The sequence below is a fragment of the Maniola hyperantus genome, chromosome 3 (genome assembly GCF_902806685.2).
Source record: "Maniola hyperantus chromosome 3, iAphHyp1.2, whole genome shotgun sequence".
Taxonomy (NCBI): domain Eukaryota; kingdom Metazoa; phylum Arthropoda; class Insecta; order Lepidoptera; family Nymphalidae; genus Maniola; species Maniola hyperantus.
The window spans coordinates 4,389,455-4,416,584 of record NC_048538.1 but is presented as its reverse complement, the minus strand read 5'-3'; the positions used below and the strand labels follow the sequence as shown (position 1 = coordinate 4,416,584).

Here is a 27,130-nt window from a genome sequence, read left to right as displayed (position 1 = left end):
CTCTCCACGTCTTTATCTATACCCATGCAAAAAATCACGTCAATCCGTTGCACCGTTGCGACGTGATTGAAGGACAAACCAACAAACAAACAAAATTTCGCATTTATATAAGGGTACGGATTTCTCATAAAACCAAAATTCTTGAGCTAAACTCGACCACTTACGACTTACAGGGTATGAGGCGGGGCGTGATTTGGACCCGCACGTCACCTGCGCTCGCCCGCGCCGGGCTAGCGCGGGGCTGTGCTGTGCGGGTGTGCGGGTGTGCGGGTGTGCGGGACGTCCCCACTCCGATGGCCATCTCGTTATATTATGTTCAAATCTTTCCACACTAAAGAATACCATAAGCCCGGCTGAAATCAGTTTTTTGAATAGCCTCGTGTTCAGATAGATACTAGGTACTTGTTTCTCGTGCAAAGTAACAACCAACGAGACATTTAAAAAAGTAATCATGTTTTAAATAGAGGTCAGAGGATAACTAAGTAGTACTATAAATAAACAGAGTTTGGCACAGATCTGGAAGTGAAGTAAAACAACCTTGCGATGCGCCTGTGCTCTCCGCTGATAACTGTACTGCAAGTGTGCCAACGGTAAACGGCACCTAAACGGTTTAAATAAATGCTACGGTTAGTTTGTCTACCCGTAGATCGAAAGATAGGATGTCTTAAATAACTTATTAACTTAAGATTGAGCTTTTTGGGTTCCGTACCTGAACTAACGTGCTAATGTGCTATTACTAAGGCCGGCAATATAGTCAGATTCTTTCATTCGGTCCGGTCCGGTCCGCCTACCTGAAGGCATTGGAGCCATACATTTGTTTGAATGTACTATACACGTCCGGTCCGGTACGCTCATCCGAGCCGTAAGACTTCGCTGTCCGTCCGTCCGTCTGTCAGCGGCACTCATCACTGCGCCAGGGATGTCGTTAACTTAAAATCATAATCATAATCATTTATTTATTTGCATATATTGAGGTAGGCACAATAGATGTTATGTTGAAAATCACATGTTTATGTTAAAAAAAACATATAGTCGAATTGAGAACCTCCTCCTTTTTTGAAGTCGGTTAAAAATCACAATGCACTTCCGGTTGCTTGAATGTGAGATTGCATTGACCAAGAAGTTGGGATGCAGTGAATCAGTGACCCATCCTCCAAGGAACAAGCCCGCTTAACATCAGCTCATCCATATCGCTGCACAGTGCACACCAAGCCAGTAAATTCTAGCAGCTGGTTCTACCTAAATACATCTGTAGGTTATTAAACTTGAATATTTTTGACGTTAATAAGAAGGCACTAGGTAAGTATGTTTACAGAGTGAAATGCTAATCCGACTCTCCTATTTGCATAGCAGGTTTTTATTTTGGTCAACGAAAATTAACCTTCTTTTAATCACGTGTACACCGATTAACCGACCAATTAAAAGAAAGTAAATGTAGGTGTGAAACGGGACTGCCCGACACGAACTACTTTCAATGAAAGCTTTTTACTGATATGTACTAGCTTTTGCCTGTGACCCTGTTTGCGTTAGGTGACCTCCCTGGCGCGGCAGTGCACCACCGACCGGTGTGCACTGAGCTGAATGATGGAATGATCAGAAATGAATAAATGAATTTTTGATTGAGTTTGTTGTGGGCTCTTCTCAGACCTGGGCGCGTTTGGAACCCTCATAGCTTTAAAGTTTACGTAATTAAAATTATCACTACTATCATTTATGTATTTTTTTTATAAAGAATATTAGCCATGTTAAATGACTAATATTCCCCTTTCCTCTCCAACTAAGCGTCAGGCTTGTGCTAGGAGTAGGTACGACAATAGTGCAACGGGCGGGGTTTGAACCGTCGACCTTTCGGTTTTCAGTCCACTCCTTTACCGGTTGAGCTATTGAGGCTCTAGAGTAGGTTGTAGGAGTTGTAGAGTAGGTGTCGCTAGGTTCGATATCAGGTGATAATTCAAACACGTCCGTTCTATATCTAGCCCTCTTTATTACTCAACTTACTTACTTTTATATCTAGACAACCCGACTATCAAAAAGAGTACCTACAGTAGTACCTAGTTTGAATAAATGATTTGAATTTGAATAAGCACCCCTTTACTTCGATAAGTTTCAGGTCACGCAGGACGGAGTGCTATGAAATCTTATTTTATTGTCAGTCTTAACGGTGGAATTTTCGTGAAACCTCAATCCATTCATGGGAGAAAATATAATAAAATATAAGATTGCTAATCTAGGTAGATATAGTACCTATATCTATACTTAATAATCAGTACCCTTATTATAAATGCGAAAGTGTTTGTTTGTTGGTTTGTCCTTCAATCACGTCGCAACGGTGCAACTGATTGACGTGATTTTTTGCATGGGTAAAGATAAGGACCAGAGAGTGACATACTACTTTTTATCCCGGCAAATCAAAGAGTTCCCACGGGATTTTTAAAAACCTGATTCCACGCGGACGAAGTCGCGGGCATCAGCTAGTAATATTATAAAGATTCTTCTGTTTTTGTTTGTTTGTAATCGATAAACTCTGTAACTACTGAACGAATTTTAATAATTATTCCACCATTGGTAAGCTATTTTATCCAGATGTATCATCATGTCACATAGGCTATACAGGATGTAACCAGAACGCTGGCAAAAACGAAGACAGGTGATACTATCACCTGATGATAAATGATACCATACAAAAACGCGAAAAAATAAACAAAAAAATCTTATAATTCTGTAAAAGTTTACGATATATTGCAAATAACACATCTGACTGACGACAGAGGTCAACGAACATTAGGTTAGTAAGTCACTCGGAGTCAATGCCGCGTCGCAAGCGAGGCATTGACCCGAGTTTTGCACGCTATACATTGCGGGTTTGAAAAATACTAAATTAATTAAACTACAAAATGAGGCAAATGGTTATTGGTATTGGATTGTGTTTAGGTAGTATAACAATAACGCTAAGTATTTGCTAGCGTTCTGGTTACACCTGTATATGATGTACTTATATATTGTATAGTGTAAGTATCAAATTCCACCTGAGCCATGCTGGACAGATAAGCTACTAACTAGTAAATTATACAGTAGGTAAATGAAACAGATAATTGACAAACTTAAGTTTTATTAAGGCACTTACTTGCAACTAAAAATATTTTTAATATAAAGAGTAACGTCCTCAGTTGATTCAAAAACTTTTGAAGCGATTTATAGTTCCGCAAGTTTTTTTATTAATCAACCGAAAAACTAAACAACATAAAAACAATAATGTTTCAAATAAACTTTAATAAGTGCTGTAAAAGAAATATCAATAATAATAAAGAAATACCTACAGTACGCGGCAGAAAGTAATGTACATCGGCTTTTAGAATTATATTTCGGCTTTGTAGAGCGTTGTCTCTGTCACTCATACATATATTATGATGTTTTGACGGTCTCAAAGATAGAGACGACACTGTACAAATTTGCTATCTCCTTCTAAAGGTCGATATACATTACTTTCGGCCGCGTACTGTACTATGCATTTCAATCGAGGGGTGGGAACGCCCCGCACAGCCCCCGCGCTAATCCGGTGCGGCGGGTGTGCGGGGTGTCCCCCCGCCTCATACCCCGATTGCCTTCTCGACCTATCGCGTTACTGTAGGTATTTTGTAACCTACTAACTTGCATACAAATACATTAAAATTGTAATAGATCTTTAAACTCGTTGCTTACATGCCATAGAACTTATACCACCAACATGTTTGAATTTTTAAACCAAAAGTTAAACCAACGCAAAAAAACATACAGTCGAATTGAGAATCTCCTCCTTTTTTTGATGTCGGTTAAAAATAAGCAAATAATAAGAATAAAGAATTTACTTTGGTAAGGTTTACATTAATTCAGATATACAGTATTTTTTTAACTGGGGAAATCCAAAACTATAGGAGATATAGGGACACATCCTTAGGAACCTCTAGGTCTTTTTTGTGAAAACAATTTTGGCATAGTCAATTTTTTGGTCAAGCGTGAGGTGTCCATATAAATCAATAAAATTGAATAATTTTTTTAAATGCTAATCGCCTCAGTTTCATGTAAGGATCATTTCATTGTATCGAAAGAAAAAATCCAAGTCAGCAAAGTTGGTCAAATCTAAGTAAATTTTATTATAACCTAAGTATAACAATGGGAAGACTCGATTGTGCGTTATTTCAATCAAAAAATCACAAGATTTGAATTGTCACAAAAAAGACGTTTTCAAAGTAATCCCAATTTAACTTTTACTTTGTAACAGCCGAATATCTGTAATCTCTCGATAAGTTTCCTAGCAACTTCCTAAAGTAATTGTATGATCTTTTTTGACAAAAACAATGTTGCTAAGTAGTTACTTATCGAGAGATTACGGATAGATTGATATGATATTATTAATATTGGTCGTAAATCAGTAGCTTAGAAAGTAAATTACTATTGTTCTCAACGATATATCACGTAAAAGAAGCAACTAAATGTTTCTTATGTATTTATTCTAAGAAACAAATGTACAACTTTACGATAGTAACAAAAATATTCTTGAGAAGACAAAATAATAATTATTATAATATCATGAAAATAATATCTTGCTATTCCAATCTAAATAGAAAATGAAGGCCACTTTGGAAGACTTACACTATAGGCACTTAATTAGTTAATTATTTTATCACCATAATAATACTTAGTTTTCTTTTTATTAAGATACAATTTAGCCCTTGACCACAATCTCACCCGATGGTAAGTGATGATGCAGTCTAAGATGGAAGCGGACTAACCTGGAAGGGGTATGGCAGTTATTAGTAAACCCATGCCCCTTTGGTTTTACACGGCATCATACCGGAACGTTAAATCCCTTTTTCGGCACGGCTTTGCCGGTAGGGTGGTAACTAGCCAGGGCTGAAGCCTCCCACCAGACAATCTAACGCTTTTCATACACGACTGAAAATAGTCCATACGATAAAAGTCGGAACACACCAGCCCGCACGCCACGCTGGACCCCGCGTTCGCCATCTGCATTAGTGTGAGTGCTACATCTGTACACAGTACACGAGCGCGTGGAATAATACCTGCGACGTCGCACTTGCATCGTAGGTCAGACGCGACTATTAACTGCCGGGAACTATAGCTATGCCTACTATAATTTCACACAAGTACATAGCAGTGGTCGCTATTTCACAGGAGGCTAGAGCGTCGCGACCGTACGGGCGGCAACCTATACAAATTCCTAAATTAAGCATCCTCGTATATAGGTGGCGTTTGTCAATCTAGCTCAATGCCACAAGCATTGAGCTTGATTTGAGAAGTTGACAGCTCAATATAGGGGTGACCTGGGACAACCCTCAACCTCCCATGGCCCCACCAACCTATCGGTTATATGGGCCGAATCGCGGGAGGGCGCCCGTTCGGTACTTGCTATATGCTATATGCTTGCAGCATATGTAATCTAAACAAATCTCTGAAACCTCACACATCTCTCGTGGAAATGTGACCTTCGTCAATCAAGCTTAATGCTACAAGGATTGAGCTTGATTTGAGAAGTTGACACCTCAATATGGGGAAGACCTATTGGCTAAACACTGCCTCAGCAGTCGTGGCGTTCTGTGTGAACTCATTAGATATGATCCGCAGCATGTGAGTGTAGAATCCGTCGCCGTATCGCAGGCGGTAGAGCGCGGTGTCGAGGTAGCGCTGCACCGCGACCGCGCAGATGTGCGAGGGTGCGCGTGCGCAGATGTCGCGCGACGCAGAACACAGGGTTAGCGCTTGAGTCCATATTCTTGAGGTTACTGTAAATAATTTTGTATGTTTTTAGGGTTCCGTACCTCAAAAGGAAAAACGGAACCCTTATAGGATCACTTTGTTGTCTGTCTGTCGGTCTGTCAAGAAACCTACAGGGTACTTCCCGTTGACCTAGTCATCAAATTTGGCAGGTAGGGTAGGTCTTATAGCTGACATTCGGTAAAAAATCTGAAAACCGTGAATTTGTGGTTACATCACACAAATAAAATTAAATTGTTGTTATAAACTAATAATTAGTATTTTCAATTTTCGAAGTAAGATAACTATATCAAATGGGGCATCATATGAAAGGTCTTCACCTGTACATTCTAAAACAGATTTTTATTTATTTTTATGCATCATAGTTTTTGAATTATCGTGCCAAATGTTGAAAAATACGACTGTATTACGGAACCCTCGTTGCGCGAGCCTGACTCGCACTTGGCCGGTTTTTTGACTGGTTGTCTAGCTGTTTGTGTATCTGCCTGTCTTGCTTGGTTGTCTATCTGGCTGGTTGTTTATGTGTCTTGTTGTTTGTCTGGTTTTCTACATAGACAGAGAGACATCGAGATAGAAAGGTACAGGACGCGGCAGCAAGTAATGTACTTCGACCTTTAGAAGGAGATAGCACTGATAGCAGATTTGTAGAGCATTTTCTGTCATTGAGACCGACAAAACGTCATATAGGTATGACTGACAGAGACAACGCTCTACAAAGCCGAAATGTCATTCTAAAGGCCGATGTACATTACTTTCTGCCGCGTACTGTATTCACCTGTCTAGATGTCTGTCTGTCGATTCTATTGACTGTCTACGTTTGTTGTTCAACTCACAAAAATGCTGCATATCAACGTCACAGTGCTGCATAAGCTGCTGCAAAGGGATAGTTCCGTCGATGGGCACATTGTTGCCCATCACCAGCATAGACTGACCGTCCGTTTCACTTCTCAGTACTTGCTCTATTTGTTCTCTTAGCAACTGGTCCTGTTTACTTTGTGGTTTTTTGAGGTCATCCCGGATTACATGAAGTTTGTAATGTGTGGGAATGTGCTGTAAAAAACAGATAAATTATTATTATTTTTTTGTTTAAATAAGAATATTAGCCATATTAAATGACTAATATTCCCCTTTCCTCTCCAATTAAGCGTCGGGCTTGTGCTAGGAGTAGGTACGACAATAGTGCAACGGGCGGGATTTGAACCGTCGACCTTTCGGTTTTCAGTCCACTCCTATACCGGTTGAGCTATTGAGGCTATAATATCTATATATAAAAATGAATCGCTGAATGTGTTGCTGATCGCAAATCTCGAGAACAGCTAAACCGATTTCGCTAATTCTTTTTTCATAATATTCCTTGAAGTACGGGGATGGTACTTACGGAGAGAATTTTTTTAAAATTCCTAAAAAAGAATCGACTGTTAGGCGGTACGAAGTTTGCCAGGGCAACTAGTTATGGAATACAGTTTTTCTGCTACAATTGAAATACACTTTTTAGGAGGCAAAAATATTTGTTTTGCCTCTGCTGAAAGTGTCAAATTTGGGTTATTCCCTTTTATACAGATGGCAATGATTTTATCATCAGATCTAACATCTGTTAGTGATAATAGCCGGGACTGACAGCTTAACCGTGCACTCCGCGCCTTGGAGAGTGATAGCACAAGTCTCTGTTGTTCTTGTATTTATAATCTTAACGTCAAGCAATAAGGTCTGTATTTCATTGGTGTACATTCGGTTTAAGTAGGCGTTAGGTTATGCTTATCTAATTTTAACAGTCGAAACTCCACAGACACGTACCTGCGAAGCGATTTGTCAAAAATGAATAGGCATCTTCCAGGCAAGCCCTCTCTATCTTAGGCTGCATCATCTCAAGGCTCATTCCAGCAGATTTGTAGAGCATTGTGTCTGTCGTTGAGACCGACAAAACGTCATACAAGTATGAGTCACAGAGGCAACACTCTACAAAGTCGAAAAGTCATTCTAAAAACTAATGTGACGACCTCCCTGGCGCAGTGGTAAGCGCTGTGGTCTTATTAGTGGGAGGTCCCGGGTTCGATTCCTGGCAGGGATTTGGAATTTTATAATTTCTAAATTTCTGGTCTGGTCTGGTGGGACGCCTTGGCCGTGGCTAGTTACCATCCTATCGGCAAAGCCGTGCAGCCAAGCGATTTGGCGTTCCGGTACGATGCCTTGTAGAAACCAACGGTGTATGGGTTTAATAAAAACTGCCATACTCCTTCCAGGTTAGCCAGCTCCCACCTTAGACTGCATCGTCACTTATCATCAGGTGAGATTGCAGTCAAGGGCTAACTTGTATATGAATAAATAAATAAAAAATGTACATTATTTTCCGCCGCGTACCTTCGTATCAGCAAGCATCAGTATCCTATGTACATGCGGCTGGTCAGTTGTATCTGGAGAGAGCCTATTTAAGCAGTCTGGGTATATCTCGCTGAGGACTGCAGAATTCTCGCCGCCCAGTTTAGTCTTCTTCAGCTCTTTTATTGCTAGATCATCCAGTTTGTCATATATTGAAGTGGCAATCCTGGGTTTTATATCTGGAAATTAAAAAACGCTATCAAATAATGTAAGAGAGCCACAGAGAGAAGCATGTTGGAAATGAAAAAAATCGCTAAAATCTTATAAAAAATAAGAAGGAATATATTTTAAAAGAAAAATTGTTTCCTTGCATAGCAGCTCTGTAGTCGTTATTTAATTTTACACTCATACATATAACAATATAATTCAGACAGCAATTTTACTTACCAGACCATTAGAATGATAGCATGGAATAGAATTCATAATAAATTACAATCATTTATCAATACATTTGTAAGCAACACAAGTATAGTAACGATTCAAACTTAAATGCGTCTGCCTGAAGTTAGCTTTGCGATCTTGCGCAGTGTACCACTCGAGAACTAAATCACTTAACAGGCGGCGGTAGGTTCCACCTCAGCTTAAGCAAGCTTAAAAAAAGCAACTTCTCAACTAGACTGTACAAACAAACAAGACACGTATTACGAGAGAGAGACGCAAGGAACTGGCGGGAATGTAGGAGCGAGACGTGCGCTGTTACCCTCCCCGCTACCTTGGGACACCTCGGACACCCAAAATGAGTGTTCTACGCAACGTCGTGCGCAAACTTGAGGGGCGCATTTACGTTTGCATCGTACTGTAACATAGCTTTATAGCTTTTGAAGGTTGGATTCAAAGCTTAACATTCTACATTAATCCCTCGTCATTTGGATCTAGTGTGCAACCCCTCATACAACTAATACTATGGCTGCTTGATCATATGCAGTATGTAAAAAAGACTTAAGGTCGACGTATACTCATGGGGCTAAGTGGAGCCAACTCTTTTTGATAACAACATAAATATTGAGCTTTATAAAATAGTAGTAGTAGTAAATAATAAAATTACCAAAATACTGAGCAGCAGTTGTAATATCAGCATCCTCACACCATGCTAGTATCAGTTGCAGAGTTTGAAGTATAGAACATTGTAGTTTGAAGAAGAATGACCCTGTTCGGATTGGCTGCTTTCTGCTGCAACCCTCACACAGCCATTGTACTCTGAAAAGTTACAAACAAATTATTGGATTGATAGAATAGGTACTTGCTTAAAAAGTTCACAAGAAATAACATCTGATATAAATCCCACAAATTGCTATCGCGCCATGGAACCATGTCTCATTAACATCGAATCGACGTCATTTTGACATCAGCCGAAATAAAAATATACCATCAGCTCGAAACTTCATTCTAGTGCTGACGTCACTAAAATGCGGCAAATTGCATTAGCAATTAAATACTAATGCAATTAATTGCTAATGCAATTTGTGGGACTTATAATTAATAATGTTGCTAGGTGGACGGACTACAACAGACGAGTCGCAGGGAGCCGTTAGGTTCCGGCGGCACAAGGCTGTGACGTGTGGAAGTCCCTACAAGAGACCTATGTCCAGCAGCGGACGAAGTCGCGGGCATCAGCTAGTTATCTTATATACTAAGAAATTGCCCATTGACGCATCTTAGTCTTTCTTGATTTAGATACACTTTGTTTGGTTTGTTCTTTTTAGTCATAATGTTGTAATGGCAATAGAAATGTACATTTTGTGTAAATTACATCTCTCTACCTATTATGGTTAACTGACAGGTATTAACTTAGATAAATGAGGATCAATTATTAGTAAATAAATTAAAATAACTACCTGTCAATCACTCGAGCTGATTTGCATATAACTTTGCAGTTTTCCCCATCTGTGGGGCATGTTATATTTGAAGGAAGTAGTCCAAAAGATTGCAGTTTCCCTATTAAGTTACTTTCCAAGTTACAAGCTCCATCACAACTAATTAATTCTTTATACAGATTTAAATTCCTGCAACCATTAAAATATTAAAGTCACTCAGTCAATTCTTACCTTTGTTAGAACTGAAACAGAATAAGCATTTGCTATTTTCGTTGTGTATTTATCGGTTATCATTTTCTTGATTAATTACTGAGCCGAGTTTGATGCAGTTTTTGCATTACATAGGTATAAACATAGCAGGCAAACAAGTGTATGTTTTATGGTTATAGGCCTCAGGGGAGCTCCAGAAAGTTGTTTGCCACGGGCAAAAGAAAAAATGTAGAGGAGTGCAACCTCTACATTGGCTGGCTGGCAGCGAACCAATGATGAACCAGGCTACAGAACTTATTCTAATATATCCTTACCCCCGATTTGTATTGAATGGTAAATCAATTTCATTAATTTGAGATTTTGGATTTGTTTCGTAGGTAGTTGAATCCGCTTCCATTTTTAAGATGTCTAGTGGCTGTGTAACTTACATACGAATTTACTTTTATACATGCAGTTTATACTCATAACGAATCAATTTACAATATTGATACGAGATTAATTTTAATTTTTGAGATTTAACATCACAAAAATGCAAAAATCACATAAAAAAACACCACCACAACACCACCACATGACATGATCATCCACTGACAGTTTCACAGACCAATAACATAGACAGTTTGCTTGACATTTGTGCTCTTTGTTTCTTTGGCAGATAATTGACATCACAGAATATCTATTATGACCGGAGAGGCTTAAGGGCCCCGTAAACGGTCAAGCATGTTTGTCAAATTTTACGTGTTTGGTAAATTGTTTGATCGTCTGCGGTCGTTTTCACGTGTTTGTCATATTATAAACTATGTGCTTGTCAATCAAACTACGTGTTTGGCAAATATAATTGACGGTGTGTTTGTCAAACATGTTTGACAGTGTACGGCTATGTTTGTCAAATAACGCTCCATTTTAGCGACCCCTGCTACATAATATGTACATACGAGACGTGAAGTACCTATACTCAGCCAAATGACAGAACCGATGCAAATGGTTGAAATAGTACATTACTGCATGAGACCGGGAAGTAAGCGTTTTCTGGTCTAGTGTGAGACGGCCGAGGCTTGGCGAGGACGTCTATAATACAAGGCCAGAATGGCACTCCTGGTCGAGGCATGTATAGTGCTTTTCTAAAAAATGAAACTAGTAATTTATTTAAAAAAAAGTATATACTTAGTTAATGTATTTGGCTAATTCAGCCTCCTCTCTCAAATTAGATGCGCAATTAAATTCCATACTATTCTCACTTGAACTCATTTTATCTAGTAGGTTACTTGAATTTTATAAATAATTTAAAACTAACAGTCAATTCGCGCATTTTAATATGAAGACAAAAAATTCTAACTTTTTAAACTTTTGCTCCGAATGACGCTTACAGGGCCCGCAGCACTGTAAAAATCCGATACAGATAACGGTGCCGTGTTGTGAGCACTGAAAAGGCAATTCTGTAGAGTTCCGAATTCAAACTATTTAAGCTAAAGAAAAAAAATGAATATTAAAAATACACAGGATACCTATTCAAGAAGAAAGATTATTTCAAATTCAAACTTATCATAGTAACTTTTCTGAGCAGTTGTGAGGACCAAACATTATTCCAAATTCAAAATTACTTTCCTGGACAGCTGTAGTAATACCTACTGTCCAGAAATGAAACTGCATACCTACTTACTTTTCTGGATAGTCCGGGAAGTTTAACTTTCGAACCAATCTACAGGGTATGAAATGTGCAGATTTCATATCATTTTTAAAAATAGTACATTATTGCACGAGACTGGGAAATAAGCGTTTTCTGGTCGAGTGTGAGTTAGACGGCTGAGCCTTGGCGAGGACGTCAATAACACGAGGCCAGAAAAGCACTCCCAGTAGAGGCATGTTTAGTGCTTTTCTAAAAAATAAAACAGTGAATTATTTAAAAAAATACATTTTTGCTAATTCGGCCTCCTCTCTCAAATTGGGAGGTGTGCAGCAAATTCCATACTATCCTCACTAGAACTCATTTTATCTAGTAGGTAACTTGTTTAATACCTAAATAATTTTAAATGAACTGTAATTCGCGCCTTTTAATAATAATATGAAGACAAAAAAATCTTACTTTTTAAATTTTTAATCCGAATGACGCTTACAGCGCTCGCAGCCTCCTCGCAGCGCTGTAATAAATCTGATATGGATAACCGCGCTGTGTGCTGAAAGCGCTATTCTGTAGAGTTCCGAATTCAGTTTGAATTTGAGCTAAAGAAAAAAAATGAATATTAAAAATATACAAGATATTCAGGAATTTATACATTTCGATTGAGATTGATTCAGGAATAAAGATTATTCCAAATTCAAAATAATTATAGTAGGTAATTTTTTTGAACAGTTGTGAGGAACAAACATTATTCAAAAATTCAAATTTACTTTCCATGTTGTAATACAACCTACTGTCCAGAAATGAAATTCCATACTTACTTTTCTGGACTAGAGTAATACTGTCCGGGAAGTTTAACTGTCGAACAAATCTACAGGGTATGAAATGTGCACATTTCATATAATTTTTTAGAAAAAGAATTTTTATTCCAATTCATAGCTTTACTTTGTGATTTGCCACAATTTGTCTGTGGTGCTCATCATTCAGGGCCTATGCTTAACGCAGTATCCTTTTCTGAATTCTACGTCGAACGAAAGTGACGTCTTGTTTGACAAGCCTGTTTCACAAACGTGTTTGAATCTTGCACCGTGCTCTTGTGTTTGATTATCTTGAGCAAACAAAACGTTAAATTTGACAAACATGCTTGAACGTTTACGGGGCCTCTTAGACTATAGAGAATAATGGGTCATCTCACATCTGTATTCTGTAATCTGTGGTTTGTGGCTTGGTGTTGGTCTCTAGTATATAGTAGATAATCTATGGTGTTGGTGTTGTGAACTGTGAACAATTTACAAAGCTTACAAAAAGCTTACAAAGTGCAAAGCATAGATTAATATGTATAACTGGTGCAAAGTACTCTGCAGTACTCTGTGACTGTGAAGGTGGTTATAATTTTTTTCAAAATCCTTGTTTCCAATTTCTGAATTAAACTTTAAATATACTCCAGTGCATTAATAAATATTGAAAACAAGAATCGTTTTCTTATCAAAAGCTGTAAAACCGTGCGTTCAATCCAGGTTCAATCAAACGACTTTTTATGAAGACTTCATGGTTATGGTATGTTATTATTTATTTTATTTTTATTTATTAATCTTGTACCCACTGAGGAAAATATATAGTAGTAAGTAGTCACAATTTGGATGTAATCATATGTATACTTACTAACTAACTGACATTATTCACACATGCAGATCAAACCAAAATTCTACTAAGGTGAGTTTTTCACCTTTTTATATTTCCTCTTTAACATGGAACTGCTCTAGGAAAGGAAAGTCCAACGTTTAAAAAATATAAATCTACGCGGGTCAAATAGTGGGAAAAAGCTAGTTTCAAACATAAATTGTGAGATCTAATTTGTTGATCATATAACGATACTTACCTATTTAAAAGTTTAAAATCTCAACACATCTCCAGTCTGATACTAACCACGGGTCTCCTCTCAGACTAACTAAGGGTTTAAGCCATAGTATATACCATGCTGACCAAATAGGCATTGCCAGAATTAAACACACTATTATAGAGAACATGCAGGTTTCCTCTCAATGTTTCCCTTCACCATTAAAAGCGAGTTATATTTAATTGTCTAATGTGCATGCCAGAGAGTGAACCGGAGACCTTACGAAGAGGAGGCTGAAGTTAAGTTAAAAGGTAACTATTACTTAATGTAAAACACCACTTTTTCTTGGAAACAACAGCAAGTTAATTTGAGAGGACATACCAGTAAGCGGCAGAAAATAATGTACGTCAACCTTTAGAAAGAGGTATGGGTTTTGTAGAGCACTGTTTGTCGTTGAGGCTGACAAAACATCACATAGGTATGAGTGACAGAGACAACGCTCTACAAAGCTGAAATGTCATTCTAAAGGCTGATGTACATTATTTTCTGCTGTGTACTCAACCAATTATTCGATAAAATGATAAAAATATTTCAATAATATATGCTTTTATGAGTTATGCTTCTTCTCGTATCGTTTGGGACTATGCAAGTTCTTGGATACCCTGTATCACTTCAACCATCTCTGATCCATTGAATTGAATTGTGATCAACTTTATACCACTTTAAATAGTTCCTTGTCAAAACTTATGAGCTTTTTGGCAATTGCTCAATCTATACTCTTAGGGGTAAGCCACTTTTTAGTATAAGGACAGCAGGCAGAAGAGATACAATTGTAAGCATACCATGAAAGTAAATCTTTGCTGATTTTATATTAAAATCCATAACTATTCATTTTTTTCTGAAAACTGGGCAAGTGTAATGATTTACTCACATGTGCTAATGCCTAGCAATTTACTTTTTATTTTAAGGATTTGTCAATATGTAGAATAGTACAGGATATTCGAGTGTGAAAACAGCCACTTTAAATGCATAGTAAATGGTTTGTTTCGTAAATGCACACTTTGCGCAAGTTGCCTAAAATTGTTTAAGGAGGATCCACATCTGCGAGTTAAGAGCTTCCGAGACGGTCTAGCGGCTTGTTTTTTGCTTGAAGCAAACATTTTGATCGTTTACAAAGGTTGCTTGATGTTTGAGTCAAGCATTTAGTGCTTGACGCGTGATTGATGCGATTTTATATTTTTGCTTGACGCGACGTTCAGACAGTGTTCGTTGTATGAGAAAAGTGCCGTTTGCTTGATCAAGCCGCTTGACGGGCGCATCAAGCGTGCATCAAGCAAGAAGCTCTTTAAGCGGCTCATGAGTCGCTCAACTCTCAGCCCGACGTTTAAACATGATCCTCGTACACGCCTTCGAGCCGCTCAGCTCACAGGTATGTAGGTACTCTTACGTGGGTCAAGTTGATGTTGGTGTTCGATTTGCGCGGTGCAAAACGAGCCATTCAACTTTATACACGTACACGGTACTAAAGATGGGCGTTATTGGCTATTTACGGCAACGGTTAATCAACAGTTACTTAGTTTCAATACCGATATTGTTAACCGTTGCCGAACATCGGTATCAGAGTTGTGTTTCAACTAATTTAATATGCGCAACGCGCAGCGGTTTCCGTAGTAGTAACTAAGCTAGCTGCCGTATCAATACCGTCTGTATAGCTAGCGCGCGCATATTCACTAAAATAAAACCAATTTTACTTTCATGAATATCGTGAAGTAATCACAACCTTAAGTTCATAGCAGTAAAGTTTAATTTGATCATTGACATAGGTCAAACTATAGTGGACGCGTGTACGAATAGTTTGCCACAGTCCAGTTAACCAAAAACATTTCATGAAGATTGATAAACCAAAGAGGACCTTATCTCTATTACTCTAAGGCTAACTGTATTTAGAATGATAGATCAAAGTGTAATGGACAAGTACTTGTACAGTTAAGCCTTAGCGTAATAGAGATAAGGTCGGCTTCGGTTTACCAAGTTCTTAGTTACTAATCCGGTAGCCAATAACCGCTCCTTCTCAGCTTTCAGTGAAAGAAAGAAAGAGAAGGCATAATTATTGCGTTTCTAGTTACCAAAAAACCAAACAATGCATTGTCAGTTGCCAGTTGGCAGTGTTGCGTTGACAGGTGGTTCGTCATAGATGATAACTGAAAACCGTTGCTAGCTACGACAATAACGCTACGGTACGCTATAGGCACGGCAGCGGTTTTCAGTTAAGTTAAGCTATAGCGGACACATGTCTACACGGTACACAGTATACATACTGCATACACCAGCAGCGAACGGGCTGTTGAGTTCAAGCTCGCAGGTGTGGAGCTTCCTTTACAATCGTAATTTCCGTGTAATGTGCGTGATATTAAAATGACGCAATACGCGTATTTTCGGTGGCAAGAGCGTATTTGCTTATACATAACAACCCGTCGCGCCCGCTGAAACGCATTGAATTGACGATAAGCTGTTAGGTTCGATTTATGTTGGCCACTTATGATACTATATTGGTCAATAAAATTTTATTATTCCATAGTTACGACCGTAAAACACCCAAAAATAATGTTTATTTTATTGGAACCCTATGCGTCGTAAAAAAATTATATTTTTAACCATATTCAGTTAAGTACCCCATAAAACTCAGTCATTCATCACTTACCTATTTACTCACGGAAGTAAGAACCCAGGACTTTTTCTTGGTTGTAACTTGTATTTAAAAAACAATTTACTGAACCGGGAACAAAACTCCGAGATCCAGGCTAGTATAGTACAGAAAGATCTTCAAATATTTAAATTTTCGTTCGGTGAAAGAGAAAATATTTTTCAAATCTCGAGATAGTGAAGTGAACCGATAAGGTGATTCCATGCTATATTAGGCACGATATGACGACGGACAAGATGTTATGTAACGCGTCTATAAAATTCGTCATATTAAAATTCCTTTCCCCATCCAATTTCTTAGAGAAGGTAGGTAAGCAATATGAAAATATTCAAAATGGAGTATAGGTATTTTTAAGCGCAAATGAACGGAAAATATTCAAAGTCAAATGATTTATTTAAAATAGGTAATTAATAACTCTTTTTGATGGTCAGATGTTGGATTTCTAAGATATAGTGGTGATAATTATTACGCAAACTTAAAACTAAAGCTACGAGGGTTCCAAACGCGCCCAGGTCTGAGAAGAGCCCACAACAAACTCAGCTATTAAAATTATAATATCCGAGTGACGTTAAAGAAAAGAGTTAAACTAAAAGTGATCGGCAACCCATATTATAGGTACGTGGGTAAGTGTGTTTGTTTGTTGTTTTATTAGTTTGTCCTTCAATCAAGTCTCAACGGAGCAACGGATGAACGTGATTTTTTTTCACGACAATATACCTAGTTAAAGACATGGAGAGTGACATAAGCTACTTTTTATCTCGGAAAATCAAAGAGTTCCCACGGGATTTTTAAAAACCTTACCTAATCCATGCGGACGAAGTCGCGGGCTTCATTTAGTAATATAATAAAAGAAAAACAAAAATGCAAACTTACTTTTGGAAACTTTGATTTTTGATTTGATTTTTTTTATACGTCAGGCATGGATTAATTATTGGTCTCGCTCCGCTCTACGTCAGGCTTTTATTTTCTTTACTCTGATTTCTCCAATTTATTGTTTTCTTTCCATTGTTTCCGCTTTGGCTGTGATTGTCCCCCAGGTGTGTAGGCGCAATCTAATTTGTAAGTCTGTAATGTCTCCTGTTAAGGCGAATGATGTCAAGATTCATAAAAAGATACCTACCTACTTTCTAAAATACCGAAACCATAATATTTAACTCTTCACCTTAATCCATTTTATCTTTATAACTTTTGTATGTAAATTGTAAAGTTCCTTTATCGTTTAAACTATCGTGAGTGCTTTCCATTATTTATATAATATCTCTCACCCGGCTATACTCACGTGTTTAGTCGACGTTAGCCCGACTAGTTTCGAACCCATCCGGGGTCCTTTTTCAAAGGGAGGAGTGCAGTCTTAACCGCGATGCGTGCGCGAACTGACTCCCTTTGAAAGTTCCTCTTTATGAATTTCTCGCACTATTAATAAACATCAACCAGTATCGAGAAAATAACATCTTTGCTAGAGCATTAATGTAACTTGTTTGTACGTAAATACATAGTCTAGCATGTAATTTGTTTCTTGAAAGAACCCATTAGACATTGTTGGTCGAAGCCTTTGTGTGCCCCATCCACCACACCCCATTCACCAGTTATGATATCCCACTTGATATAGTCATGACTATATCAAGTGGGATATCATATGAAACATTCGAAGTGAGTGCACTCACTTCGAAAGTTGAAAATACTAATTATTAGTTCATGACCACAATTTTTTTTTTGTGTGATCTAACCCTAAATTCACGGGTTTTCCCCAAATGTCAGCTATAAGATCTACCTACCTGCCAAATTTCATGATTCTAGGTCAACGGGAAGTACCCTGTAGGTTTCTTGACAGACAGACGGACAGACAAACAGACAGACAGACAACAAAGTGATCCTATAAGGGTTCCGTTTTTCCTTTTGAGGCACGGAACCCTAAAAATTAGTCTTATTTAAGTACTGGTGTATAGGGCCATTTTGTTTTCCTTTGACTCGACAATGTCGATGACAATCACAATCAGCCATAGCAATCGGCTATCTACAACCGCAAATTATATTATTAAGTAGTACAGACGCGGTATTTAATAATTTTAGTTATGACCTATCAACGAGGCCGGCTTTTTGTTTAAAATTGTTCTCATCCTTTGCCTGAGATTACACTTAGGCAGAGATAATTGCCAATATCGCCGAAATTCTCCAATGGAGCAAAATAGGGCGATGCGTTCGATGTTAAATTATGTTAAAGCAGCAAACAGAATGTGAGGAATGCGGAGCTACTAACTATAATTAGCTAAACTGTCGTATGCACTATGGAGCAGTCTACATCGTTCCTGGTACGTCTTTCACCACTAACAGACGTGTCTCTAGCGCTCCTGGACATGTTCTTTTTTTTCTATTGTTGTTTTGCCTTTTGAAAAGAGTAGATAGCGGTTAGAGGTAGTTTTTTTGCTGGCTCGTCTGTCTTGACATTATTATCATAAGAACCATGAGTTGTTCAATCTAAATATATAAAAGGAAAAGGTGACTGACTGTCTGACTGACTGACTGATCTGTCAACGCACAGCTCAAACTACTGGACGGATCGCGCTGAAATTTAGCATACAGATAGCTATTATGACGTAGGCATCCGCTAAGGAAGGATTTTTGAAAATTCAACAAGGGGGTGAAATAAGCGTTTGAAATTTGTGTAGTCCACACGGACGAAGTCGCGAGCCAAAGCTAGTGTGAAATAAACATTCTTGAATTTTGAGTTTTTAGTCCATACTCCATACCTATTTAATGCCTTACTCTTTTATTAGACTTTTCAAGCCACACAAAATTGTTACACAATCTTGAAAGTAATATTTTTACATACGCTGCATTAGTTAAAAAACTGCTTGCTCTCAAAAACATGCGTGTACCATTATAGAAATAAATAAAATCACTCAAACAAGAAATTTTGTAGAAAGATTCTGTAGAATATATACAAATATTCGTTTTTACAACACCTTTTAAAAGAACCTAACCATCATCATTACCATGTTAAAAAATTCAAATTGCATTTAGGAGCTTAGTTAAAGAATACTTTATTTATTGGGTTCTGTTATTCATAGGTAGGTTACATGTGTGAAGATCTAGATTCAACTCGTGTATGTAACGCGGACTGCAAAGTCACTATAATTAGGCGAACTCTCCTATGCAGTATGCACGAATGTGGATAATTCCGGGAACGTCTGTCAGGCTGCGTCATTTAGCACGTCGACGTGTCTCATGTCTGACATAAGTGGAGTGCATAATATCTTGAGCTCTAGTCAGTGCAGCTATGTATAAATACGCGACAGGTTAAAATGTCAATCGGGGAGGGAACGCTCCGCACACCCGTACAGCCCCCGCGTTAACACGGATCGGTATGCCGTGCGGGTGTGCGTCTCATACCCCGATCGCCATCTCAACCTGTCGTGGACTATAGTCTCTATATATAAAAACCGGCCAAGTGCGAGTCAGGCTCGCGCAATGAGGGTTCCGTACTACAGTCGTATTTTTTCGACATTTTGCATGATAATTCAAAAACTATGATGCATAAAATTAAATAAAAATCTGTTTTAAAATGTACAGGTGAAGACCTTTCATGTGATACCCCACTTGATATAGTCACTCACTTCGAAAGTTGAAAATACTAATTATTAGTTCATGACCACAATTAAATTTTTTTGTGTGATCTAACCCTAAATTCACGGTTTTCAGATTTTTCCCCAAATGTCAGCTATAAGATGTACCTACCTGCCAAATTTCATGGTTCTAGGTCAACGGGAAGTACCCTGTAGGTTTCTTGACAGACAGACAGACAGACAGACAACAAAGTGATCCTATAAGGGTTCCGTTTTTCCTTTTGAGGTACGGAACCCTAAAAATGAATCGCTGAATGTGTTGCTGATCGCAGATCTCGAGAACAGCTGAACCGATTTCGCTAATTCTTTTTTCATAATATTACTTGAAGTACGGGGATGGTTCTTACGGAGAGAAAAATTTAAAAAAAATCCTGAAAAAGAATCGACTGTTAAGCGGTACGACGTTCGCCGGAGCAGCTAATTATTTATATGAAAAATTATGATAAATTAAAGTCACCGTCATCATAAGGAAAACCCACCCCAAAAATTAAGATAAACTCTAGCCTACGTACTTATCACGGAAAGTATAATATCACTGACTTATTTAGTACATAATAAACAAAATACACTCCTACAAGTATAATTTAAGACAGCCTTTTTGTCTGTGAATGCAGTCGTAATAGCGGTCTGCATTAGTTAGTTAGTTACTCGCTTTACATCGCTAACCGCCGATTTACTTTTTATTACGATTTACCCCGTCAGTCGTCCGCAAGAGCACCCGTGTACAACTTTAATCCCATATATCCTTTAAAGTTGAACTCAGAATAAAAATTGCACGCGCAACACAACTGCGCACTTCATGCCCGTCTATAGTATCATTGTTAGTTTGTTAGTTAATTCTACAAGAAGGCGGTGGGAGTTAGGAAGATTGGGATGCGTTTATCGAATCAACTGGCTCGTACGATGCTTTGTGATCGCCAGTTCGCACGACAATCACACTAAATGGCTATCATAAACCTAAGCTATGTCATAGTTAATAATTGGATACAATATATAGAGACTGTTGTCTGTCCACCTAGTGGTAGATCTTCCAACGCTGCGCCTTCTGGTGCGAGGTAGCAATTCAAATTCATTCATTAACATTAAATTTCACTGCACTCCAATCATAAGGAAGTCTCAATAAAGCAAAACTGGCATATATTCAGGAAGTTATTACTCTCATAACTATAAAGTAACAAAGCAATGTATTATAAGTATAATCGCGACGTTCATCGCTGCTGCATAACGTCAAAAACCGGCCAAGTGCGTGGCGGCCCACGCGCAGTGTAGGGTTCCGTAGTCACAATCCTCGAAAAACAGATATAACTCCTTACCTGTGAACCCTACATAGCCATGATAGTTTTCCTTTAAAATTGATTATATATACTACTGCTGTGAATTTTTTTACGTTCCTATATACTACCATTTGGCTGATAGAGGGGGGGGGGGGGGGGAGACACACACACTTGACTCTAATAAAAATTATAGCATTTTAAAACATCATATTTTACAAACGGATCTAGAAATCGAAAAATGATGTTCCCACACCCACAGTATTTTTAAAACACCTCTTCAACGATACCCCACACTATGGGGTAGACGAGAAAAAAAAATCATCCCCACTTTACATGTAGGGGAGCTACCCTAAAAAAATATTTATCAAAATTTTATTTCACCACTTTGTCGGCGTGATTAATATTTAAATTATACCCATGCCAAATTACAGGTTTCTAGCACTAATAGTCTCTGAGATTGACCGAGGACGGACGGACGGACGGACATGGCGAAACTATAAGGGTTCCTTGTTTACTACGGAACCCTAAAAACGCATTTCCTATACATGGTGGGAGAGGATGCGCGCGCGTACACTGCAGAATTATATCAGCAAGTTGTTAATTGCTCAGAAATTTGCCATTTTAAACACATCAGATACATGCTTTTGAGCAGATGGTTAACAGCTTGAGATAAACGCTTTGGTAACATTCACAAAACTACCGTTATGTGAACTGGTTACAATAATTTACGTTAGCACTTTTACAGTCTTGCTAATAAAAATTTACATAAAAATCATGACTTAAACACATTAAAATCACATCATTCAATCATACAGTTAAAGCAGTGTGTACTGATTTTTTTTAATTTTAGGTATTAGATAGTTATTATTGCAAAAGGGCAAGCAAAAATAATTAGAAAATAGATGGTTCATTAAATGTTAAGCAAGAAGGTATGATTTAAAAAATTAACATTGCCGTATGTTGTTTGATATTTTATTTCAATTTATTCTCATTATTATCAATTTATTCTCATCATTGTTAACATATATTTTAAATTTTTATTTAAATAGTTTTAATAAAATCATAAACAGTAGAATTTAAACAAATAGCAGTAGGTGGGTAAATGTACAAATTAGTTATCGGGTTACCCAAAAGTATAGTGGTTTTATAACATCAATTTCTAAAACTAAAAATATCTTGAATAGTCGAACTTCCAGATAATACCTACCTACCTCTTGGTAAGTCACGGGTCTCGCTGAGAGGCTTTTGTCAATGGAACCTTCCGTAATCAGCATATTGAATTCATGCGCGAGTGCGAAGACCTGAAGCGAAAGCAGATATCGCTATCACCGCTTCACCAAATCACATGACTCCTCTATAAATAATTGATTCTTTATTCCAAAATGAGATAAAAGACCATATCTATTAAGTACCAAAAACTATTACGTTATACAAGACAATTTTCGCAGCGATTAAGCTTCTATAAAAAAAAACCGGCCAAGTGCGAGTTAGACTCGCGCGCTGAGGGTTCCGTATTAAAGTCGTATTTTTTCGACATTTTGCACGATAATTCAAAAACTGTGATGCATAAAAATAAATAAAAACCTGGTTTAGAATGCACAGGTGAAGACCTTTCATATGATACCCCATTTGATATAGTTGTCTTACTTTGAAAACTGAAAATCCTTATTATTAGTTCATGATCACAATTTAATTTTTTTTGTGTGATGTAACCACATATTCACGGTTTTCAGATTTTTCCCCGAATGTCTGCTATAAGACCTACCTTCATACCAAATTTCATGATTCTAGGTCAACGGTAAGTACCCCGTAGGTTTCTTGACAGACAGACAGACAACAAAGTGATCCTATAAGGGTTCCTTTTTTCCTTTTGAGGTACGGAACCCTAAAAATGTTACGTGTCTAACAAGACACAAGTTGCATTCACGATAATATTTTTGGTAGTTGATTGTGAACCGATTTGTTAAAAAAAGAACGCACTCTGTTCCCACGCGAACTTTCACCTGTCGAACTAACAATATAGCTACTTAATTTTTAGAGTTCCGTATAATCAGAGAAAAAAAAGAAGCCTTATAGGATCACTTTGCTGTCTGTCTGTCTGTCGTGTCTGTCAAGACCCTTCAGGGAAATCAAAACCTATGGGGTACTTTGCGTTGACCTAGAATCATAAAATTTGGCCGGTAGCATTGTCTTAAAGCACAAGTAAAGGAAACAATTTGAAAACCTTCAATTTGTGGTAATATCTAAAAAACCGGCCAAGTGCGAGTCAAGCTCGCGCAACGAGGGATCCGTATACTACAGTCGTATTTTTTCGACATTTTGCACGATAATTCAAAAACTATGATGTATAAAAATAAATATAAAATCTGTTTTAGAATGCACAGGTGAAGGCCTTTCATATGATACGCCACTTGATATAGTTATCTTACTTTAATAATTGAAAATACTAATTATTAGTTTATGACCACAATTTAATTTTTTTTGTGTGATGTGACCACAAATTCACGGTTTTCAGATTTTCCCCCTAATGTCAGCTATAAGACCCACCTTCCTGCCAAATTTCATGATTCTAGGTCAACGGGAAGTACCCTGTAGGTTTCTTGACAGACACACAGACAACAAAGTGTTCCTATAAGGATTCCGTTTTTCCTTTTGAGGTACGGAACCCTAAAAAATCAGTGTTATTTTTAGTACGATTGCGTACGGTTGATTGAACCCTTCGTGTGCGAATCCGACTCGCACTTGACAGGATTTTTAAGCCGCCATTAGCATTACGTACGTGGGACTAATCAACTGTGTCATCTATTCTACACATGTTACGAGATTTGTTGGAACAAGAGCGCGGTGCTTTGTGTACGTCTTTGGGTTCGCCGTTCGACCAAGAACGGTATTTTAAATAGACCAAGTGTGTCTAACGAAATTTGCGTGTAAAATTTGTTAATTGTTTAATTATAAGACACGTAGAAAACGCCTAAATTTCTTTTTCTATTATGCTGATTCTGTAAGCAACAAAATGTGTGAACTGCATGAAGCATTTTTCTTGTGGTAATGGATTATAGACTAATTGCCACTTTTCCCGTTTATTGTGATTGCTACTAACCAAAATTTCAACCCAATATAGCCGGGTACAGCATTATTTTAATCTTGCAAAGTCTTTAGTAGATACAATTTAAAAAATATGTTACTTTTCGAAAACAAAATTTGCCAGATCTACTTAGGATAAAAAGGGAGTTGGGCCATAATTTTTTATGAAAACTCCGTAACTATGGAGTAGTTATGTAAAGAGTTTATGGTTCTATGTGGGAATTTATCTAATGTATGTACGAGTAAGTAATGATATCTTGTGAATAGGGTAAAGAAACGATTATTGTTGCGTGATCTAACATGGTTATTGCAGAAAGATTATGACGTCGTTTTGCGAAAAAAAGATTGCTTCAGTGTTCCAATTTTCCTGCTCATGCGGACATAATTAATTATTGATTTTTCTATTGCTTGATCGATAGTAGGGAACGACTAAGGAAAACACTTTTAGGATACCTTTAGTAGCATCAGGAAAACTTTGAATTCATCTAAAACCTAAAAAATGCAATACTTAAAAAGTCTTGTATAAAAGAAGGAATGCTGTTCCTTACATTTAGGTATTCAAACCTTAGTATATAAGTAGTATCAGCTAGCTAATGTAAGACTCCCAGATTTAACAATACCTCTGGTTGTTTTGGTGCCTCTGAAACATCCATATAGTATTAAAGAAAAAATGATTTTGTTTCTTGAAAACAAGATATTTATTCTTCGTTATCATTATGTTGGTAGAGTTGTTCGTCATTCGTTGCTACGATCTGCTTCATCACAATCCGTATAGACATGTCAAAGGTAAAGTCATAGATAATTTATTGCCACGAAATTGGATCACGTTGGCAACTCCATTTATAACTCCATCGCACGGGTAAACATTTACCTTATAAATACTAAAATATGAACACCGTAATTTAATTGGTTTCGTTCCAAAAGACCTTGACCTTCTAACCGTGGCTTTCAGGTTTCAATACTAACTAGGGAATTCATATTTCAGTCTTTTCAAAGTTGGAGGCGGCCTGTGGCTTCCATAGTTCTCCACTATTCATATTTTCATTACGAGATATTCGTGAGCGCATGAGCGACGTCGTTAGCTCAACCATGAAAGGCTGTGCGACCTTTTATAGCATTCTATAGTTCACAGACAAAAACCTCGACGAATGGCTTTCATGAAAAAAGTTCTGCACATAAAGTTTTTTATAGAAATTATTGTAGCATTGTTGTAAGTTACTTTATTATTCGGCAACATGAAAAGGCATTCTATAAACGGATATCGTCGTTCAAGACGTACATAGATAGAATCTGTTGTCTAGTTATAAAATCTGAAAAATGCTATCTATAGTTTATTTCTCTCTTTATTTAGGAACAAACAGCATTTACATTGTCACTTAGCTACTTATTACATATTACATATGCCTATTAAGTGTTCACTTATTTACATTATCTATTGAATTTTGCAAAACTATATTGTTTATTTTTGTGTTATTGTTGGTATTGTGAGTTTTTGTTATTTGTAAAAACGATCGTAAAAGAAAACTGACAAGGAACTAAACTCAACAGCGGTTAGAATGAAGTTGATAAATAAACAAATGTAATTTTATTAAAAGATTTATTGTTACCAACTGTAACACTATAAAACTGGTCTACCGACTACCGGTAACTTTTAGTTTCAGCGGCAAAATCTGTTACGGGAATCAACTTCGTGTACAGAGCAACAACAGGTTAGGTATTATCTTCACTATCTAGACTAGGACTTTCTGGAGTCTATCAAAACTTTGTGGTATGAAATTCCATAACTAGGCCACGTATTGAAATGTACTATGATATTTAAGGCCTATTTTACCACCGGCAGATAAACTTTATCTAACAATAAAGACATTTTGACAGATTCCCTTTACAAAATCTGTCAAGCTAGTATCTTATCTAAATATATATAAGGAAAATCTGGCTGATCTATCAACGCACAGCTCAAACTACTTGACGGATCGGGATGGGCATGCAGATAGCTATTATGATGTAGGCATCCGCTAAGAAAGGACAATTTCTAAATATGGGGTGGAAATTTATGTAGTCCACGCGGATGAAGTCGCGAGCATAAGCTAGTCCATACTAATATTATAAATGCGAAAGTGTGTCTGTCTGTCTGTCTGTCTGCTAGCTTTTGACGGCCTATCCGTTTAACCGATTTTGATGTTTGAGAAATAGGGAAGGACATAGGCTACTTTTTATCCCGCAAAATCAAAGAGTTCCCATGGGATTTTTAAAAACCTAATTCCACGCGGACGAAGTCGCGGGCATCAGCTAGTTGGATATAAAACTGATTCAGTCCCCCTATATGCAGTGAGCTGACTAAATGAGTTCAATAGTCACTAACGTGTTTGCAATTTCCTGCCATGCACCACACGACGCTACGGACATTCATTCTGTTACTCATTTTATTATTTCTGGTTTTTGTTAAATTCAGACATTATTCTTTTTCTAGAACATACCTCTGGATTTTTCCCATTGACAATATTTGCTATATTAGTATCTGTCGTACTGTGACTACATATTTTATTAATTTATCATGATTTTTTGGATATTGAAAACAAGTTCCTTTATATTTTCTGTGCTTATCCAGTTGAAATTATCATCTATCAAGTTTCGAAATAATTTTAAATACCGACAAGAATCGAACCCGCGTCTCCTGGGATCGCGCCCGAGGAGGCTTGAGTTCGATTCCTGCCGGTCCGCAATTTTTGACATGTATTTAAAATTATTTAGAAATTTCCTTGAAGTGTATGTAAAACACTATAACAATTATTATAAAAATATCTATTAAGTAGTTTAA

The 27,130-nt window shown here is 37.4% G+C and overlaps 2 protein-coding genes across 2 annotated transcripts in view; one reads left to right on the top strand and one right to left on the bottom strand.

The window, feature by feature from the left end:
- Positions 1 to 3,092: 3,092 nt before the first annotated feature.
- On the bottom strand, positions 3,093 to 10,749 carry LOC117996415 (uncharacterized). Its single transcript, XM_034984472.2, has 6 exons — positions 10,487 to 10,749; positions 9,984 to 10,151; positions 9,194 to 9,345; positions 8,131 to 8,327; positions 6,606 to 6,822; positions 3,093 to 5,780 (listed from the first exon to the last, which is right to left on the bottom strand). Exons 1-6 carry the CDS (start codon positions 10,567 to 10,569, stop codon positions 5,557 to 5,559), a joined length of 1,041 nt encoding a protein of 346 aa, XP_034840363.1. The 5' UTR covers positions 10,570 to 10,749; the 3' UTR covers positions 3,093 to 5,556.
- A 2,393-nt stretch (positions 10,750 to 13,142) lies between these two features.
- The window catches only part of corn (cornetto), a 77,597-nt gene continuing 63,609 nt past the window's right edge, over positions 13,143 to 27,130 (top strand). The window contains exon 1 of the mRNA XM_069509614.1: positions 13,143 to 13,347. The gene's annotated coding sequence lies outside the window, so the exon portion shown is untranslated. The remainder of the gene's footprint in view (positions 13,348 to 27,130) is intronic.